Source organism: Nerophis lumbriciformis, linkage group LG11, assembly GCF_033978685.3.
Source record: "Nerophis lumbriciformis linkage group LG11, RoL_Nlum_v2.1, whole genome shotgun sequence".
NCBI lineage: Eukaryota > Metazoa > Chordata > Actinopteri > Syngnathiformes > Syngnathidae > Nerophis > Nerophis lumbriciformis.
In genome coordinates, this window is record NC_084558.2 from 6,820,007 (window position 1) to 6,839,218 (window position 19,212).

Consider the following 19,212-nt stretch of genomic DNA (forward strand, 5'->3'; position numbering starts at 1 on the left):
ACAAACATCAAATACTTAAAAATACATATTCAAAGTGCAAATAAAAGGTATGTACCTGCACCCATTCTTTCCTCTGGACCTTTCCCGGGGCTGTGTGGCTCCTCTGCTTGTGGCTGTCCTCCAAATGACTATCTTCACTTAGCTGGTAGGCGCTTCTAGAGACATCTGCTGATGAGTCACAGCACAGAAAGGAACATGAAGAGAGCGTGCCGCACGGCGATCACTTGAGCGCAGATGGAACACGCAATTATGCATGCAGATGGTCCACGGCACATAAGGGCAGGAATAGAGGGAAACCTGCTGCAAGCTACAAACTGTCACTACCATTTATTCAACCAGGAATGGGCATGGGAATCATGGCGTGCCAGCTGCAGGCTCATGAGTGGTGGCTATTAGCAAGCGCTCCTTATGGTCGGGGTGAAAAAGGCAAAAAGGCGAGTTTTTGTTTGTTTGGATGACAAACGCAGTCATCACGTTCTGTAACAATTTATTTGTATTAAGACTTATCGAATATAGAAGGTGGTATTCACCTGAAGTCACGCCCGGCTCGTGTATGCAAGGCTCGAAGTGGTGGGCCAACGAATGTCTGTTGCATTGTTTTAGGGTGTTGGAACCGTTGAAATCGCGAAAAGGATAAACGTTTCTTCAGAGTTCTTCGAGAGGTAATCAAGGAGGGCGGGAAGACGTAAAGATTATACGAAAGACGAGGAGAATAGAGGTACGCACTCCAGTCCAGGGAGTAGAGTTGAAGAACTAACAAGTTGGCAGTGATCACTTTGTTAAAGGATTGTTTGATATACCGTATTTTTCGGACTATAAGTCGCAGTTTTTTTCATAGTTTGGCCGGGCTCCAGTGCAACTTATATATGTTTTTTTACTTCTTTATTATGCATTTTCGGCAGGTGCGACTTATACTCCGGTGCGACTTATACTCCGGAAAATACGGTAGTTTTAACGTTTAGTGTTTTTTATTGAAGTATTATTTTTTAATATTAATTGTATTTGATCTTTTTTTTCAGAGTTCTTAAAACGCATTTTTGCTCCCAGTGTTTCGTATAGCACCAACTCGGCGAGTCTAAATAAAAGAAAGCAAATGTGAGCAAAACCTAAAAGTGTTAAACTTTTACCAAAGGCAGCAATCATAAGGCTTAAGCTTTCATAACATACAAAACCTTGACATCCTATAGTTACATTTTGATGAAGACAGGAAAAAACATGCATACTCGTAACGACGCGTGCAACAACAATAAGACAACAAGCATGGATGTCAGTGGACGTGAAGTTAAATCATAAAATGCAACCTTAAACAGCAAAACGATACATGATTTATCAAGGAGAATCTTGATACCAATGTCCTTGACCCATCTACACCCAAAGAAGTTATAGGTCTACATGCTTTTTCAAGTTTTCATCTAAACCAGATAGTTCGTCATGTCTGGGAACGCGAGCGATGGAGTTTCCTTGATATCAATCGACAAATCATTATAACGTATATTCCATTGCATAGTTTGATTATTTGCTCGTATCTGCTTTTTATGACATGATCTAGGCCTAGTAGGCATAATTGGATAGTTTGCTGCACAATTGGTTTGGCGGCCCACCACTTCATTTACTTCCGTTCAAAGGTTAAGTGACGGAATACAACTATAGAATTAATATTTTCCGGGATCAACATGTCAGCGCACTCATGCAGCCCCAGACCTATGACATGACCACTGCCATGCCTGACTATGGGCCAGACACAGTTACAGTACAGTGGCACTGTACCTCAACTTAAAAGTGTTTTCAGATAAGAGCTGTCTCTTTACTAATTGATATACTTTGAGTTACAAGCATTCCCACCATTTGTTGGCGTAGCAAAAGCTCCAACCAAAACCTTTTAACTTGTCTAACAGACTAGCATTAACTTAAAGCTTAAAATGATCTTAACTTAGTTTTTTTCAACAATGGGAACGACGAAAGTGAGTGTGAAGGACAGTGTTTGGAAAAATAAATGGTTGATATTCATTGAATTGAAGGAAGAAACGATCAAAACATGACAGTTGGCAAAGCAGTTAGAGTGTATCACAGCGAGTCTGCACCCTACTGAAGCAGCATGAGTCTAACGCCAGCCAAGGGTGTTAAAATAATTTTGAAATGGCGGACATCTATCGATGAAAATATGGAGAAGCAGCACAAAGGAGACAACGTGGAAGTCCACTCTACAAGCTTTTTTTTTTAAAGGCATGTTACATGTTAAAAATGTGATATGGGGACGGCGTGGCGCAGTGGAAGAATGGCCGTGCGCGACCCGAGGGTCCCTGGTTCAATCCCCACCTAGTACCAACCTCGTCATGTCCGTTGTGTCCTGAGCAAGACACTTCACCCTTGCTCCTGATGGGTGCTGGTTAGCGCCTTGCATGGCAGCTCCCTCCATCAGTGTGTGAATGTGTGTGTGAATGGGTAAATGTGGAAGTAGTGTCAAAGCGCTTTGAGTACCTTGAAGGTAGAAAAGCGCTATACAAGTACAACCCATTTATATGTTGGAGGCGGCCGAAATCCCAATTAATTGTATTTTAATTCATTTCAATGGGAGACGTTGACCTAATATACAAGTGCTCTGTCATAGAACCAATTAAACTTGTAAATTGAGGTACTATTTTATCTTGCTACTCACTTGTGTTGCAAGCTATTTAGACAATGGTGGTTGTGTGTTGATTCATTGTCAGTGGATGGTAAATCTAAACAGCTATACAAGCTGTACACTGACTACACTAAAATACACAGGCAGGGCTGTGTCCCACCAAACACATCTCATTTTTGTTGCTTAGACCAGTGTTTTTCAACCTTTTTTGAGCAAAGGCACATTTTTTGCGTTGAAAAAATCCGGAGGCACACCACCAGCAGAAATCATTAAAAAACTAAACTCAGTTGACAGTAAAAAGTTGTTGTCGTAATTGTTGGATATGACTTTAAACCATAACCAAGCATGCATCACTATAGCTCTTGTCTCAAAGTAGGTGTACTGTCACCACCTGTCACATCACGCTCTGAGTTATTTTTAGTTTTTTGCTGTTTTCCTGTGTGTAGTGTATTAGTTCTTGTCTTGCGCTCCTATTTTGGTGGCTTTTTCTCTTGTTTTGGAATTTTCCTGTAGCAGTTTCATGTCTTCCTTTGATACGATATTTCCCGCATCTACTTTGTTTTAGCAATCAAGAATATTTCAGTTGTTTTTATCCCTCTTTGTGGGGACATTGTTGATTTTCATGTCATGTTCGGATGTACATTGTGGACGCCGTCTTTGCTCCACAGTAAGTCTTTGCTGTCGTCCAGCATTCTGTTTTTGTTTACTTTGTAGCCAGTTCAATTTTAGTTTCGTTACGTGTAGCCTTTCCTTTGCTTCAATGCTTTTTCTTAGGGGCACTCACCTTTTGTTTATTTTTGGTTTAAGCATTAGACACTTTTTTACCTGCACACTGCCTCCCGCTGTTTCCGACATTTACAAAGCAATTAGCTACCGGCTGCCACCTACTGATATGGAAGAATAATACACGGTTACTCTGCCGAGCTCTAGACAGCACCGACACTCAACAACAACACATCATTTGCAGACTATAATTACTGGTTTGCAAAAAATATTTTTAACCCAAATAGGTGAAATTAGATCATCTTCCACGGCACACGAGACTGTATCTCACGGCACACTACTGTGCCGCGGCACAGTGGTTGAAAAACACTGGCTTAGACAATACTCTACTGATAGCCAGGACAAATAAACAGGTTACGGCCGTGCCATAAGTTACATTTTCAGTACAATGGTCATAATTAGACTTTTTTCATGCTCTTTGCCATCATGACTATTACCTTTATGTTGCAGTATAGCGCCACAAAAAATGTCACAGCCAAAGAATAATCAAAACACACTGAGTTAATGCTCACTGAGCTGTCATGTTCGACAAGTACTTTTGGTTGCATCGTATGTGCTCACCTGCTGTACGTGTGGTCCTCCAAACAGGCGTGGCGCTGACTGGCTTGTTGTACTTACAGCTCTTGCGTGGCCTCTTGAAGGATTCCGCATTGGCTCCATTAAAGTAAAGAGAGAAGCCCTGCTCGAGCCTTTCCAGCTCTATCTTCCTTGGGTCTTTAGCTTTGAGGCGGTTCAGGATTCTGTGGACCAACAGCAAATTATTCTCAGAATATTTGGCAGCTAACTTTCTAAAAACAGGTAACCACAAGGACTGTAAGTCACGCACAGGCCGTGCATCTTCTCTGTGACATACAATCTATTTGGTCTCCTGAGAGCTCGTGCTCACACTTCACCTGTTTTTGTGCTGGAGGGCGATTAAATATTCATCCACATTGTCATCACCGACAGGCTTCTTTCCTTGGCACGACTTTAGGTGCACAAAAACAACAAAAAAAGAAGTCAAGAAAGCCTACATTATCAATCAAGATTAAACTATGCATAAAGCTTTCACCTTCTGTCTAAAATTAACTGTAAGATAGGCCATCCATCGCCTTCAAATAATGTATCAATCAAGTCATCAATATCATTATCAATACTTACAACAATTAAAATTCAACTATTCAGTTTTATTGGAAAGAGGATGTATTGAATTTTGCCACACCATCATGCAACATCAGCAGGAAGAATGAGAAAAAAAATCCCAAAGCCCTTACTTGGGTATTTCTAGAGGCCAACTAGGCTACAGCATCTGTCAAAGAGCAGGAAGGGAGCAGAAGACAAGCAAAGCAGGACAGAGGAGCACAGAACTGTTGTTAACAAGAGCAGAAATCCAGTCCAGAGAATACATAGGGACAGCTGCTGAATTGTAAAGAGCTTTCTTGGTGACGTGCAGAATAAAAGAGAGCAGCAGACTGTAAATTGAACCGAGATGAGTCAACACGCTGAGTGGACGTGACCAACCTCGCTATTATCATCCATCATGCGGCTGCAGATCACGCTGTGTCCACAATCCACATCACCTTGTGGGCTGTTCCGAGGCCTGCACCTGAAGTGCCTCCTGACCCGGGATATCCGTTAGGAAATCTTTATTTTGAAGAGGGCTGCATCCACCATGTCCAAACAGTAATGGGTTGCTGTGGCAAAAAAAACATGGACTTAGTATTGCAGCAAACATTGTCCCCCGATGTTTGGGACGGCGTGGTGCAGTTGGGAGAGTGGCCATGCCAGCAACCGGAGGGTTCCTGGTTTGATCCCCACCTTCTACCAACATCGTCACGTCCGTTGTGTCCTTGAGCAAGACACTTCACCCTTGCTCCTGATGGGTCATGGTTAGGGCCTTGCATGGCAGCTCCCGCCATCAGTGTGTGAATGTGTGTGTGAATGGGTGAATGTGGAAATAGTGTCAAAGCGCTTTGAGTACCTTGAAAGTAGAAAAGCGCTGAACAAGTATAACCCATTTAGTTACTTAACATTTCAGCCACGATACATTTTCAGTAGTTGCGTTTTACCTGTGCAAACATTACACTTACAAACTAACCTTTCGCCTTTTTTATGTTTTTCCACATTAAACATGAGGTGGACGTGGGCAAATACTGCGGCATGGTCATGCTGGACCTTCAGAAGGCCTTTGACACCGTAAACCACGCTATACTGTTGGATAAGCTCAGAGCAATCGGATTTCATAAAACCTCATCGAGCTGGATGCAATCTTACTTGGAGGGGAGGAAACAGGTGGTAGAGGTGAACGGCACCGTGTCCCCCCCCCTCTCAGTAAGCTGTGGAGTCCCCCAAGGCAGCATTTTAGGGCCTTTACTGTTCCTAATATACGTAAATGACATGTCATCAGCATGTGACTGTGAATTGTTCCTGTTTGCGGATGACTCGGCCCTGCTGGTATACGGCAAGGACAAGTCACAGGTGGAAAAAATCCTCAGTGCTGAACTCCTTAGTATTTGCACCTGGCTTGCTGACAAACTATCCATACACATAGGTAAAACGGAATCCATCTTATTTGGGTCCCAAATCCATCCATCCATCCATCCATCTTCTTCCGCTTATCCGAGGTTGGGTCGCGGGGGCAGCAGCCTAAGCAGGGAAGCCCAGACTTCCCTCTCCCCAGCCACTTCTTCCAGCTCTTCCCGGGGGATCCCGAGGCGTTCCCAGGCCAGCCGGGAGACATAGTCTTCCCAACGTGTCCTGGGTCTTCCCTGTGGCCTCTTACCGGTCGGACGTGCCCTAAACACCTCCCGAGAGAGGCGTTCGGGTGGCATCCTGACCAGATGCTCGAACCACCTCATCTGGCTCCTCTCGATGTGGAGGAGCAGCGGCTTTACTTTGAGTTCCCCCCGGATGACAGAGCTTCTCACCCTATCTCTAAGGGAGAGCCCTGCCACCCGGCGGAGGAAACTCATTTCGGCCGCTGGTACCCTTGATCTTGTCCTTTCGGTCATTACCCAAAGCTCATGACCATAGGTGAGGATGGGAACGTAGATCGACCGGTAAATTGAGAGCTTTGCCTTCCGGCTCAGCTCCTTCTTCACCACAACGGATCGATACAGCGTCCGCATGGGTACATACAGTGTCCCAAATCAATCTCAAGAAAGTCAGTGACTTCACTATAAAACTGGGTGACATTGTTATCACCAGGAAAGATGAGGTCACTTACCTAGGTCCCATTCTAGAGGCTAATCTTTCCTGTGATAAAATGGCAACCAAAGTAATCAGAAAGGTCAACCAACGAACAAGATTTCTCTACAGAATCTCCTCTATGGTCAACAAAAGCACCTTGAAGATTCTAGCGGGAACTCTCGTTCAACCCTTTTTCGATTACGCTTGCACCTCCTGGTACCCTAGCACCTCCAAAACCCTCAAATCTAGACTCCAAACATCCCAGAACAAGCTAGTCAGGTTACTTTTAGACCTCCACCCCAGATCACACATCACTCCAACCCACTTCTCCAAAGTGGGCTGGCTCAGGGTGGAGGACAGAGTGAAACAACTTGCACTGAGCCTAGTCTATAAAATCCACTACAACTCCCTGACACCAAAGTACATGTCAAACTACTTCCTTAACGTAAATGACCGCTATAACCACAACACCAGAGGGAGTTCCACTAACCACGTTAAACCCAGATTCCAATCTAACAAAAGTCTTAACTCATTCTCCTTCTATGACACATCAATATGGAATGCACTCCCAACGGGTGTGAAAGAAAGTGCATCTCTATCCTCCTTCAAAACCGCACTAAAACATCACCTCCAGGCAACTTCAACCCTTGACTAACACCCTTCCTCTTCCACATCCCACCTCCCCGGATTGTAAATAACCAAATGTAAATAATCAAATGTATTTCTCATGTATATACTTGTTCTTATGCTATCTGAACTCACTATGTTCTCTGCTCGCTGTACATATCCTACCAAGTCAGACCTATACCGTTTCATTGCCCATTTCTCTGATGATGCAATTGTTGATGACTGAATTAAGTGCTGTTATCAACCAAACCCTCCCCATCCCACCCCCCGGATTGTAAATAATGTAAATAATTCAATGTATATACTCTGATGATTCACTTGTGTGATGACTGTATTATGCTGATAGTATACAGGTAAAAGCCAGTAAATTAGAATATTTTGAAAAACTTGATTTATTTCAGTAATTGCATTCAAAAGGTGTAACTTGTACATTATATTTATTCATTGCACACAGACTGATGCATTCAAATGTTTATTTCATTTCATTTTGATGATTTGAAGTGGCAACAAATGAAAATCCAAAATTCCGTGTGTCACAAAATTAGAATATTACTTAAGGCTAATACAAAAAAGGGATTTTTAGAAATGTTGGCCAACTGAAAAGTATGAAAATGAAAAATATGAGCATGTACAATACTCAATACTTGGTTGGAGCTCCTTTTGCCTCAATTACTGCGTTAATGCGGCGTGGCATGGAGTCGATGAGTTTCTGGCACTGCTCAGGTGTTATGAGAGCCCAGGTTGCTCTGATAGTGGCCTTCAACTCTTCTGCGTTTTTGGGTCTGGCATTCTGCATCTTCCTTTTCACAATACCCCACATATTTTCTATGGGGCTAAGGTCAGGGGAGTTGACGGGCCAATTTAGAACAGAAATACCATGGTCCGTAAACCAGGCACGGGTAGATTTTGCGCTGTGTGCAGGCGCCAAGTCCTGTTGGAACTTGAAATCTCCATCTCCATAGAGCAGGTCAGCAGCAGGAAGCATGAAGTGCTCTAAAACTTGCTGGTAGACGGCTGCGTTGACCCTGGATCTCAGGAAACAGAGTGGACCGACACCAGCAGATGACATGGCACCCCAAACCATCACCCAACCATGCAAATTTTGCATTTCCTTTGGAAATCGAGGTCCCAGAGTCTGGAGGAAGACAGGAGAGGCACAGGATCCACGTTGCCTGAAATCTAGTGTAAAGTTTCCACCATCAGTGATGGTTTGGGGTGCCATGTCGTCTGCTGGTGTCGGTCCACTCTGTTTCCTGAGATCCAGGGTCAACGCAGCCGTCTACCAGCAAGTTTTAGAGCACTCCATGCCACGCCGCATTAACGCAGTAATTGAGGCAAAAGGAGCTCCAACCAAGTATTGAGTATTGTACATGCTCATATTTTTCATTTTCATACTTTTCAGTTGGCCAACATTTCTAAAAATCCCTTTTTTGTATTAGCCTTAAGTAATATTCTAATTTTGTGACACACGGAATTTTGGATTTTCATTTGTTGCCACTTCAAATCATCAAAATTAAATGAAATAAACATTTGAATGCATCAGTCTGTGTGCAATGAATAAATATAATGTACAAGTTACACCTTTTGAATGCAATTACTGAAATAAATCAAGTTTTTCAAAATATTCTAATTTACTGGCTTTTACCTGTATATTTGTACCATGAATTGATTTACGTGGACCCCAACAAGTTGAAAAACGTATTCGGGTGTTACCATTTAGTGGTCAATTGTACGGATTATGTACCGAACTGTGCAATCTACTAATAAAAGTTTCAATCAATCAATCAATTCCCCCCGCTTTTGCCTCCAGGTTGTTTTCCTACAGGCATCCATTTTGGTTTATTACCTGAGTCAAGCATTTTTCAAACAAATAAAGCGTGTTTTGTTATGCGCGTTGGCCGCTGCAGATGGACACTGATTACGCCACGATAGAAAGCAACGAGACACACATATTCACAATCTGATGTTTAAATATGCATGTGACACATGCAAACATCTGTTTATACATATCAATGACGTCATCCTAACTGAGAAACGGGGTTACATTAGACGTACTGGACATGACGTGGGCATTACATAGCTGTCATTTTAATTGTAGCTATTACAATTAAAGATGAACATTTACAACAAAAAGTGTATTTGAAAATAATATTGTACTAGGAAACGTTCACCAGCTCAATATCTAGCATGCGCTAACCTACTGGCATGCTAGCTAGCTGGCTATAGCGTCCATCTTTTATGTTCATTGGCAAAACCGAATGGGTATTAACTATAAAGTAAATGGCAGCATCTAGTTAAAAATGTTATAAGAATGACTAACCGTCTTGGTAGATGCTTTGTTAGCAGTTAGCTCACAAACAAAACGGCTGCTTTCCTCATGGGTACAGTGTTGTGATCCATGGTTACCAGGATAGTTCTCGACCAATCAGGAGAGCCGCAAGCGTCGAGGACACGCCCCATGTGCCCCTGCAGCTCAAACTACCTCCAAAACAACATTAATACACACACTTTCAACAGTCAAAAGTTCAACACTGTGTTTATTAATTATAAATCAATACAGTTCATATAAAAAGGATAAGATGAGGTTGTGGCTGTAAACTAAAATCCGGTTTTGCTCACCCACTCACCACTCCATTGATAGCAGACAGGTAAGCACTTATTCACCTGTCAACACCCGTGTCTAATATTGTACTCTGTGAAAGGTTTGAATGGAATTAATTCAGCTGACATCAATTTGTGCCAAGTGCTGCAAGTATCGTGCCCTCGCATGCCATCCATAAGAATTTTGTGCAATCTTATTAGACAGAACCATGCTTAGTCAACATTGTGACATGTGCACTTGTACAGGCTGTGTCAAACCTTGACTGCCTGGAGGTAAACATCATTAAGCTTTGAATGTAACAGCATCTGACAAGAAATGACGTAGCGTCAGCAGATTTGGGTTTCCGTGAAAAGGCAGCGTCATTGCGTTGTCGACACTTGGCTGCTTCTTGAAAGGAAATGGACATTTGTAGATGTCAAGAGGTCAATAGGGAGCGTTGTAGACAAAGCTCAGTCGTAACTCAAACACAATCCAAAATTGAAGTGTGGGGTCAGTTACCATGGAAATAGGATTTTCAACAGTCATTGGTGGGGGTGAAAATTAAACTAAAACAATTTATTCCCTGGTATAAAATGCCCTAGGAATAGTGTATCTGTTTTCCATGTTGTTGCAGGCCGATAGTGGTGAAGGCAATACTAATTCATACTCACAGCACTGCAAGATAGAAGCAAACAATACAACCTCAAACTTAAAAAACTGTGGGCGCCCCCCTTCCCTTCTTTAAGATACAAAACAAATCAGCAGTGTGACCATCTCAAAATGAATAATTTATATAACAGTAATGTTATGGCTTTTTGTTTTTTTTTAGTTTAGCCGAGTTTGATGTATTATGGTAGGTAGGTGCAAGTAAAAATGGACCCCAAGCCTTGTCACTTAAAAACACAGAGCGCAGGGTTAGAGCAATAACTTAAATAGAAGTGCTTAACATGTCAGTTCATAGAGCCCTTTCGAAACACAAATCTTATAAAATATGCAAAGCAGGAATACCATTGCAACAGAAAAATGACCAGCTGTAATGGTAATTCTAATATTCCTCCCGTGGTTGACAAATGTGCATTTCACATAAATGTTTCCTCCCTTACAAATGTTCTCTTGTTCGCTGGTCAGTGCCCCCCCCATGTCTGTGATCCACGACTGCCCTCTGTTGCGAGTCTGTCTGTGCTGGGCGAACTCTCCGTCTCTGTCAGCGGTCCCTCTTCGTCTTTCGACATTACTGCCTCCTCTTTTTTCCTGCGCTCCAATTCCCACTCCACAAAGGTGTCGAAAAGGCTGGGCCAGGCCTCGTCCTCGCTGTAGTTGCTCAGGTCGGCCCCGATAGCCTGGGTGAAGTTCAGGAACATGTTCCAAGTGTCCCTCGAGATGCCCCGAACGCCTGAGGGGTTCTCCGCCAGGAAGTCCAACCAGTGCTCCAGGATAGACGGCATGTCCTGGGTGAACACCAAGCGCCACAGTGCAATGGCAATGTCCCGCTGCAGCGAGCGCTGGCCCTCGTCTGCATCCAGGCCAAACTGGAAGGTAAAGCGGTACAGGTCCTTGAAGTTCTCCTCGCCCTGGGCGTCCAGTAGCATGTAGGGGAAGCGGGAGCAGATTCCTTCAAGGCTGTCTGCCTGGATTGCCTTGCAGCCCTCAACAAACTCCTTTCTGTTGACACAGACAAAACACTGCAATTCAGAATGACATTTCTCTTAAATTTACAAATTATTACTGCTTTTCCACTGCATTGTACCAACTGCTGTACTTGCCACAAAAGGTGCGGTAGTTTTCCCCACTTAAAACAAGAAACAGACAAAAAGAGGACACACCGGCAAATAATGGATGAAAAGAATCTCCTGCATTTATTTCTCGGCATGAAGGGTAATAATTAGTTATCGAAGAGGAGACTGAAGGCAGCAACAGAACTGACAGTGGAGTATAAATAATACAGCAGGAATCAGAGCTAATGTTAGCATGTGTGTTCATTTTGATCATTTCTCGCCATGTAAGGTACTACAAATTGAGCCGTCAGATCCCTGGAACTGCCAATGGAAAAACAGCCGCAACAAGTACAGTTGAGTTGCAGTGGAGATTACTTACTGTATAGTGAAGATTCCAGGAAAAAAAGGATCACATTTTAAGTCAGAGTATAGGTTTTGGAGGATAAATACTTTGAATCCTGCACCATCCTCTCAGACTAGAGCTGTCCTATACAAGTCAGTGAGCAAGAATTGATGAAGCCTACTGGGAGGAGAGGTAAAATGTCCTCTTTGACAAACTGACCGGTCCAATGCCCTGAGAATTTAATTAGTCGGATGAATGAGAATATTAAAAAAATTTTAACCAGCATTTGATTTTACTTCTGATATAAATCAGTGTTTCTCAATTAATTGTGGCGACCCACTACAATTAAATTTGGCGCCACATATGTGAAACACTGGAAATGTATCTACTTTAATAGAGCTCAATAGCCAAGCTGCCTAATTATTAACAAAAGAAAAGAAAAAAAATGTGGAGAGAAGTGTTTTTCTATCCAAAATTAACAGTGCCATTTTCAGTTTGGAACAGTACACCCGTACTAGGGCTGCACGATTTATCGACATCGAATCAACATCGAGGTTTTAATCAGTGCGATTGTTCGTCTCCCGCTTCAAACAAATAGAAAGAACATCGCTCTCAGCACATTTATTTAACTGAACACAAATTAAGAGGAAAAAAATATGATTATGAAGCCAAATGTCCTGTTGTGGTAATATTTCAGCTTAAAAATGGATGGGCAATATACGCCCATCAACACGGACGAACGAGCGAATGCCGTGGTCACGAGATGTCAAACAAAAAGACAACGTCTGACGTCGTTTTTCCAACTAGGGAAAAAAACGAAATTTTAGATAATCATTTATTTTAGTTTAATTAATGCCTACAGAAATTAGTCAATTTTTTTGGTTTATTTATTTTAGATAAACGTATTTATCTTGCAATTACAGTACAATGGTAAACAATTCTACAATAATGGGAAATATGTTTTTATCCTTTTTAATGGTTACTCGCATTAGTATTATTATATATTATAATTCCTTTATAATCATTTTATAGTTATTTATCAGGGGCAGTGGGGGTTTCACTTTAAGAGCATTATGTGGACAAAAGCTCTAAGTATATCTGCATAAAGCCAAATCGTTTTTAAGGTAAATAATTGCATACTGTTATAATGTGTGGCACCTTGAGACAAGAATATGTTGATTGACAGTCTGAAAGTAACATATCTTGTATGCCTTTTTATGTATAAATTATAAAAATTGCAAATCAAATATCAATTTTGAAGAGAAAAATCTCAATTAGCTTTTTTCACAAAATCCTACAGCCCTACACAGTACCATTCAAATTTAGCCAGATCTGCACCAAATAATCCCTGTACCCTTGTGCCATCCTTCTAGAACAGGGGTCACCAAAGGGTCAAAGAATATTTGCTTCAGCTGTTAGTGTATTTACCCAAATATGGCTTTTTCACTTCCAATACAACAGCGGTAGTAGAGCCTTGAGCGTTGATCGATACCAATAGTAATCCAATACGATATCAGGAGGAATCCTAGTACATGCTTTTATTATTTTGTAGTGTGGAATGTTAGAAAAGGTTTGAGCAAGTAAAATTGGCCAAACAGAACAATGCTAGGTATGAAATGTCTAGCTTGTACGTTATTGTGTGCTTAGCTGTTTGGTAGCTGCTAGCTCCTAGAAGCCTATAGCCTACCATGTTTACCTTTTGTAAATTACTTGACTAAAATACATGAAAGAATCAAACTTGCGTGCTTATTGGAGGATATTTACGTAGGCTACGTTCACACTGCAGGGTCTGTCGGATGTCCAATTCTGATTTTTTTTGGTCAAATCTGACCTTTTCATGTGGTCGTTCACATTACAAAAAAAATGCAATGTGAACGCAAACTGGCCCGCATGCAGATATGACATCATGACGCCACACGTGATGCAATGTTTACAGAAGTAAACATGGTTCCAATTCTAGTTGGTGTCAGTCCTGGCGTATTTATGGCAATTTCAAGAATTTTGTGCAATCCAAGTCAACATTTTCTCAATAGAATTATTACGTGTAGAAGATCAGGAAGGAAAGCAAGCATTTTGGCCTTTTGCAGTTTGTGGTACATTCTATACGACATTTCCTCTGCAGAGTGTATTGGCGAGAAGTCGGAGACAGGAGTGGTTGAACATTGACTGGAGTTCCTAAAACATTATTTTCAACTGTTTTCTACTTCTTTGTCAACTATTTTTTTCGTACGCGTTTATTTTGCCGATGAATTATGGCATCACTTTTTGATGACGTTCAGATGAATGCTTACATATCCGATTTATATCCACATACAAAAAAGAGGCCTGAGTCAGATTTTACATATTCGGAATTGTACGGTTCATATTGACATAAAAAAATCAGATACAGTTCACATATGGGCGAAAAAATCGGAATTGACAAATCAAGTGTGACCAAGGCCTTAGATGCTAAATGGCTGTCCAGCTTTGCACAAACAAACCGCTGCAGGACTGCTTGTATCGGAGCTTATATCAGAGATTTTAGATGCAAGCCGATATCATTTGATGCTTGTATTTTGCAGATATCAGACCGATATCCGATGAGGACACCCATAATATTTAAACTGTTCAATTCAGACATTTGGCCACAACATAGCATAAAGAAAACACCTGCGCTGTTTGAGTGGATACCTGCTTTGTAAATAAAATACAATTATAATGTTGCCGGTCATATAAAAATAAAACACAAATAGCTCACCTCTACTTTTTTTGTCCAAGTAGCTGTAATAGTGATGATAGTTGGTTGCATTTATTTATCAGAAATTGGTTATGCGATTCTTGTGAGGTCTTCACACCAACTCACAAACCATCTAACAAACTACAATCAAAGCACAATATATTGCCTTGGAGGAGGTAATATATGGGGCAAGCAGTGATTCAGTCTTGGTGTGGTGACCAGAGGGTCCCAGGTTTGAAGACCAGCAAATAGTATTGTAGCAGTGGCCTTGAGCAAGAGACTGAATTGGAAAAAAAAATAAAACAACAACAGACATCACTGTCGCTTGTTTGCATGCCCGTAATACCCACTGTGCATGTGTGAGGATTGATCGAGAACCTTTGATTGAAAAAGTGCTGTGCTAAGGGGAAGTCAACCGTGACTCAAACAGAGGGCTATTCTTTTCAGCTGAAGTACACACTGACATTAACAGGAGTGGGGCAGGATGCATTTCCTGTGTAACTGAAAGGTTAATTTCAGCAAGAAAAATGCCACTTATTAGGGCCGCACACTTTTGGAAAAAAAAATGTTAGTTGTGATTTTCTTGCCGGTGGTGTCGCCCATCAGTAGGTACAACCAGGGCAGAAGAGCCAACTTGTCCTGGCGGGTGAGGCTCGCTGAGTGACAGCGAAATAGGATGCCGCATCAGCTGTCTTGTCAATGACAATTGCAGCCTTTGTTTGTGATGCAGTTTTTTTAAGTACAATAAAAAAGTATGTTATATAAATCAAGATCGCAACCCAGTCTCACCTTGTAAACTTGCACATGGTTGCTGCTTGAAACTTCCAGGCAAGAACGAGCACACGGAACTCTGCCGGGTCCACACACAGGTCGTTGCAAAACATCTCCATGCCTTCCTCCAAGATGGCATCCTCCTGCTCATCCTTGTAGCAGCAAAACAGCTCCTCGATGTGCTTTATGGACAGCCCGTCTCCATCCATGTTCTCATCACGTGGTTCTCCCATTAATGTCGGGATAACAGGTGTCTCCACGGTAACCTCAAGGGCCTTGGTGCCATTCGAAAGCTCGTTGCCGGGCTTGCTGCTGCTGTTCGGGGCGCTGGGGTCCTCCTTGTGGCCTCCCCCACTACCAGCGTAGCTGCCTTTTTTGTGGTGGGACTTGGACCCGCTCTCCTTGTCGCCACTCTTGCTGCCGAGCGAAGACGTCGGATTCTTGCACTTGGTGACACACTGGCCCATGTCTTCCTGCCTGGTCACCTTTCCGTCAGTCCCCCTCGCATTCAGTCCCCGTCGGAACCACCTAGACGCCTCTGCTCTGGCCCGTCCAACTGTCTCAACATACCTTCAAGGCCTAAGGTAGAAAATAATGTTAACATCTAGCTCCTTACTGACTGGATGCATTCGGATTGGATATAACAATAATTAATTTGAAATAAAATAAGATGTGACGAAACTAAAGGGTAAACTTTCAGCTTTACTTAGAGATCTTTAACAAAAAAATGGACCATGAGGAATTAAGACTTGGACATTATCGGTACAGTACACACCAAACTTTAGAGTCTTAGAAAAAAAAAGCTAATACAACAAACTACCAGGTCTTGTACTGCCACTTGTGAAAACCCTAAAAAAAGGATTTAGAGCAAGCACAACTCTTATAGGTACATATACACCATAGCATGTCTATTTAACTGTCGAACCGAGAATGACACAATACCAGCCCCCAGGCTCAGTTCAAAACTTGTGAGACAAACATTTTTGCAACAAATTCCTAAAAACACAGGACTGTTTCTGTTGTATGGAGGAACTTGGACCACTATAAACACATTGGCAGATCCTTGCATTTACATTTTAACCTTGCTAGCAAACATACTGTAGAACACTGGGGTCCAAACTTGTGAGGCACCCCTTTAAGTGCATTTAAATTTTAACCTTGCTAGCAAACATACTGTAGAACGCTGGGGTCCAAACTTGTGAGGCACCCCTTTAAGTCCTCTCCTTTTTGGCAAATCATTGCATTTAAATTTTAACCTTGCTAGCAAACATACTGTAGAACACTGGGGTCCAAACTTGTGATTAACATAACTGAGGCACCCCTTTAAGTCCTCTCCTTTTTGGCAGTTACAATTTTTTGGTAATGTGATCGATGTAACTAAAGTGTTGATGTAACTTGTTTACTTCATATGCAGTCAGTAGTCATTTGTTCAACTTCTTTAGTTATACTAGGCTACTAGCTAGTAATGTTCGTCAAAGTTCCATTTTAGGTCCTCTCTTTTTCATCATTTGGTTTATTCAACTGGTTGCCCATGAGTTCAGGTAAAAAAACTTGAGAGAACATTTTTGCAGCAGATTCTTAAAAACACAAGAGTGCTCCTTTTTTGCAGATTGTCCTTAAAAACAGAAGAGTGCTCCTGTAACAATGACAAAAGAAATAAACCAAACTCAGTCAACGTCTACTGTAAAGAATGCTAGTTCTCCCGAATATACAAAATAAGACTAATGCCCCCCTTTAGCTTTCTGTAAATGTGACCCCCAAAACAATTGAACTGAATATCTCTGCACTATAGTGTTAAGATAAGAAGACCTGGCCCCAAATATAAGGTTTTACTTTAGGTATAGTAAACAAAACAAAAAAATAGTCTGGAAAAAGCTGGCTTGTTTCATATCTAGGGTTTGGAGCAGGGCTATTCAACGTAATTGTTTTTGAGGCCACATTTCCAGGAAGATGAGGACTGGGGTATCGGACTTCTCCCTTCATTATTACTCTTGCCTCAAAAATGCTAAAGTCTCTCCCATGTTTTTAACTGAACTAAGAGCCAGACTGCTGCTGTCATTCCCCGGCCGTATTTGGTCGCCAGTTGAAAAGCCCTGGTCTAGAGATTTACACCTGAATACAGTAAAAGTCTGAGCTTTTCTTCCTACCACTCACACACAGCAGTGACTTAAGGCGAGGCAGCCACGCACTGCTCAAATGGACTCTAATGGCGTGACATGGTGTAAAAATCATTGCTGGTTACTTACGAACTACTTCCTCAGATGGCATTGGCAAAGATCACAGTCGCTCTCTAGGCTTTTCCATCACTGTGACTTTGACATCTGCAATGTTGAATGAAAAGAGACAGGTTACTTGCAATCATAAGCAGAAACCCAAACCTGCAGTTCTATTTTTGCTGCAAGACAAAGATGCTGCGACAAACAAAGATAGTTCAACCACCGATTGCCACAACTACTTTTTAAGCATGCTATGAATCGATTACGTCTTCAGGTGGTCTTAGAAGACGACTCAAGTCAAAAGCTGTCCTATTAAAAGTCTTTAAGCCTGCTAGGATGAGGCAAAATGTCTTGTTAGACAACCTGAACAGAAAACTACTTTAGAACTCAAATACTGTATAATACAAGTAAGTTTTTCACAAACAAGCACAGTTTTGATTTGTACTGAATATTATTATATCATTAACTTTATAGGCTAGATCAGGGGTGTCAGACTCGTTTTTATGAAGGGCCACATTGCAATTATGGCTGCCTTCTGAGGGTGGCTTATAACCGTGAATGTATATGAATATAAACATATAACAGCTTTGTTACACAATTTTCTACGGAAACTATATTTTTGATTATTATATTTTTTACTTACAGATAACGGATAACTTGATTTGAAATCATGAGTCAAGTTGACAAGCAGATAGATAGATATTCATATTTGATAACCCCCAACAATGCTTTGAACATCTGAGCATGATCAGATATTATCCATCCATCCATTTGCTACCGCTTATTTCCTTCGGGGTCGCGGGGGGCGCTGGAGCCTATCTCAGCTACAATCGGGCGGAAGGCAGGGTACACCCTGGACAAGTCGTCACCTCATCGCAGGGCCAACACAGATAGACAGACAACATTCACACTCACATTCACACACTAGGGCCAATTTAATGTTGCCAATCAACCTATCCCCAGGTGCATGTCTTTGGAAGTGGGAGGAAGCCGGAGTACCCGGAGGGAACCCACACAGTCGATCAGATATTACCGGTATAAAAGTGTAAATAAAACATATGCAGTAGCAGGCAAGGCAGTACATTTGTTTATCAAAATTTAAATAATTAACACAAAATGTTTTTTTCCAGCCTTTTTTAGGACACATAAGTGTCATGGTGGGCCACAATAAAATTCAGCTGACCACCTAAAATGCCGGTGCGGCCACCTTAAACAGTGTGGCAGGCGAGTTTAAAGGAAAACTGCACTTACTTTGGAATCTAGCCTATAATTCACAATCATTATGAGAGACAAGAACACGTTTTTTTTTCAAATGCATTCTAACTCGTAAATAAATGTAAATAAAAGTCAGCTTACAATGGAGCCAATAGGAGCCATGACCTCATTGCGTCTATTTTGACCATAAAACTCAAATAACCATTCAAAGAGCTCCAACTATACTTCATTTACATTTCATGACCTCAATGTTAAGGACCTACATTTAGCGGCGCATTGATCACAGAGCGGTATTTTCCTTATGCTGCTGTATTGACATCATCAGCTGGTGAGCTGCTTTCTCGCCTCGGAGTTTGTGAAAGTTTATTATAGATTATAAATCATGCTTTGCACCTGGATAGTAAAAATTATGTGAACATAAACTGAGAAGTTGGTAAACTTTGACAACCAACTT

The 19,212-nt window shown here is 41.7% G+C and overlaps 2 protein-coding genes across 7 annotated transcripts in view; both read right to left on the reverse strand.

Annotated features, from left to right (window-relative positions):
• The window catches only part of katnip (katanin interacting protein), a 32,801-nt gene extending 23,188 nt beyond the window's left edge, over positions 1 to 9,613 (reverse strand). For 2 of the 3 annotated variants that reach the window (XM_061967536.1, XM_061967534.1), the window contains exons 1-5: positions 9,522 to 9,613; positions 4,907 to 5,079; positions 4,300 to 4,373; positions 3,968 to 4,146; positions 56 to 168 (exon numbers count right to left, since the gene is read on the reverse strand). In XM_061967536.1, the coding sequence (XP_061823520.1) occupies positions 56 to 168; positions 3,968 to 4,146; positions 4,300 to 4,373; positions 4,907 to 4,927 (387 nt within the window). In that variant the 5' untranslated portion in view covers positions 4,928 to 5,079; positions 9,522 to 9,613. The remainder of the gene's footprint in view (positions 1 to 55; positions 169 to 3,967; positions 4,147 to 4,299; positions 4,374 to 4,906; positions 5,080 to 9,521) is intronic. The other variant, XM_061967535.1, reaches the window with a different exon arrangement.
• A 107-nt stretch (positions 9,614 to 9,720) lies between these two features.
• dcun1d3 (defective in cullin neddylation 1 domain containing 3) overlaps positions 9,721 to 19,212 on the reverse strand; it is a 140,678-nt gene continuing 131,186 nt past the window's right edge. For all 4 annotated transcript variants that reach the window (XM_061967541.2, XM_061967542.2, XM_061967543.1 and 1 more), the window contains 3 exons: positions 17,574 to 17,648; positions 15,346 to 15,906; positions 9,721 to 11,444 (listed from right to left, as the gene is read on the reverse strand). In XM_061967541.2, coding sequence (XP_061823525.1) covers positions 10,907 to 11,444; positions 15,346 to 15,794 — 987 coding nt within the window. In that variant the 5' untranslated portion in view covers positions 15,795 to 15,906; positions 17,574 to 17,648 and the 3' untranslated portion in view covers positions 9,721 to 10,906. The remainder of the gene's footprint in view (positions 11,445 to 15,345; positions 15,907 to 17,573; positions 17,649 to 19,212) is intronic.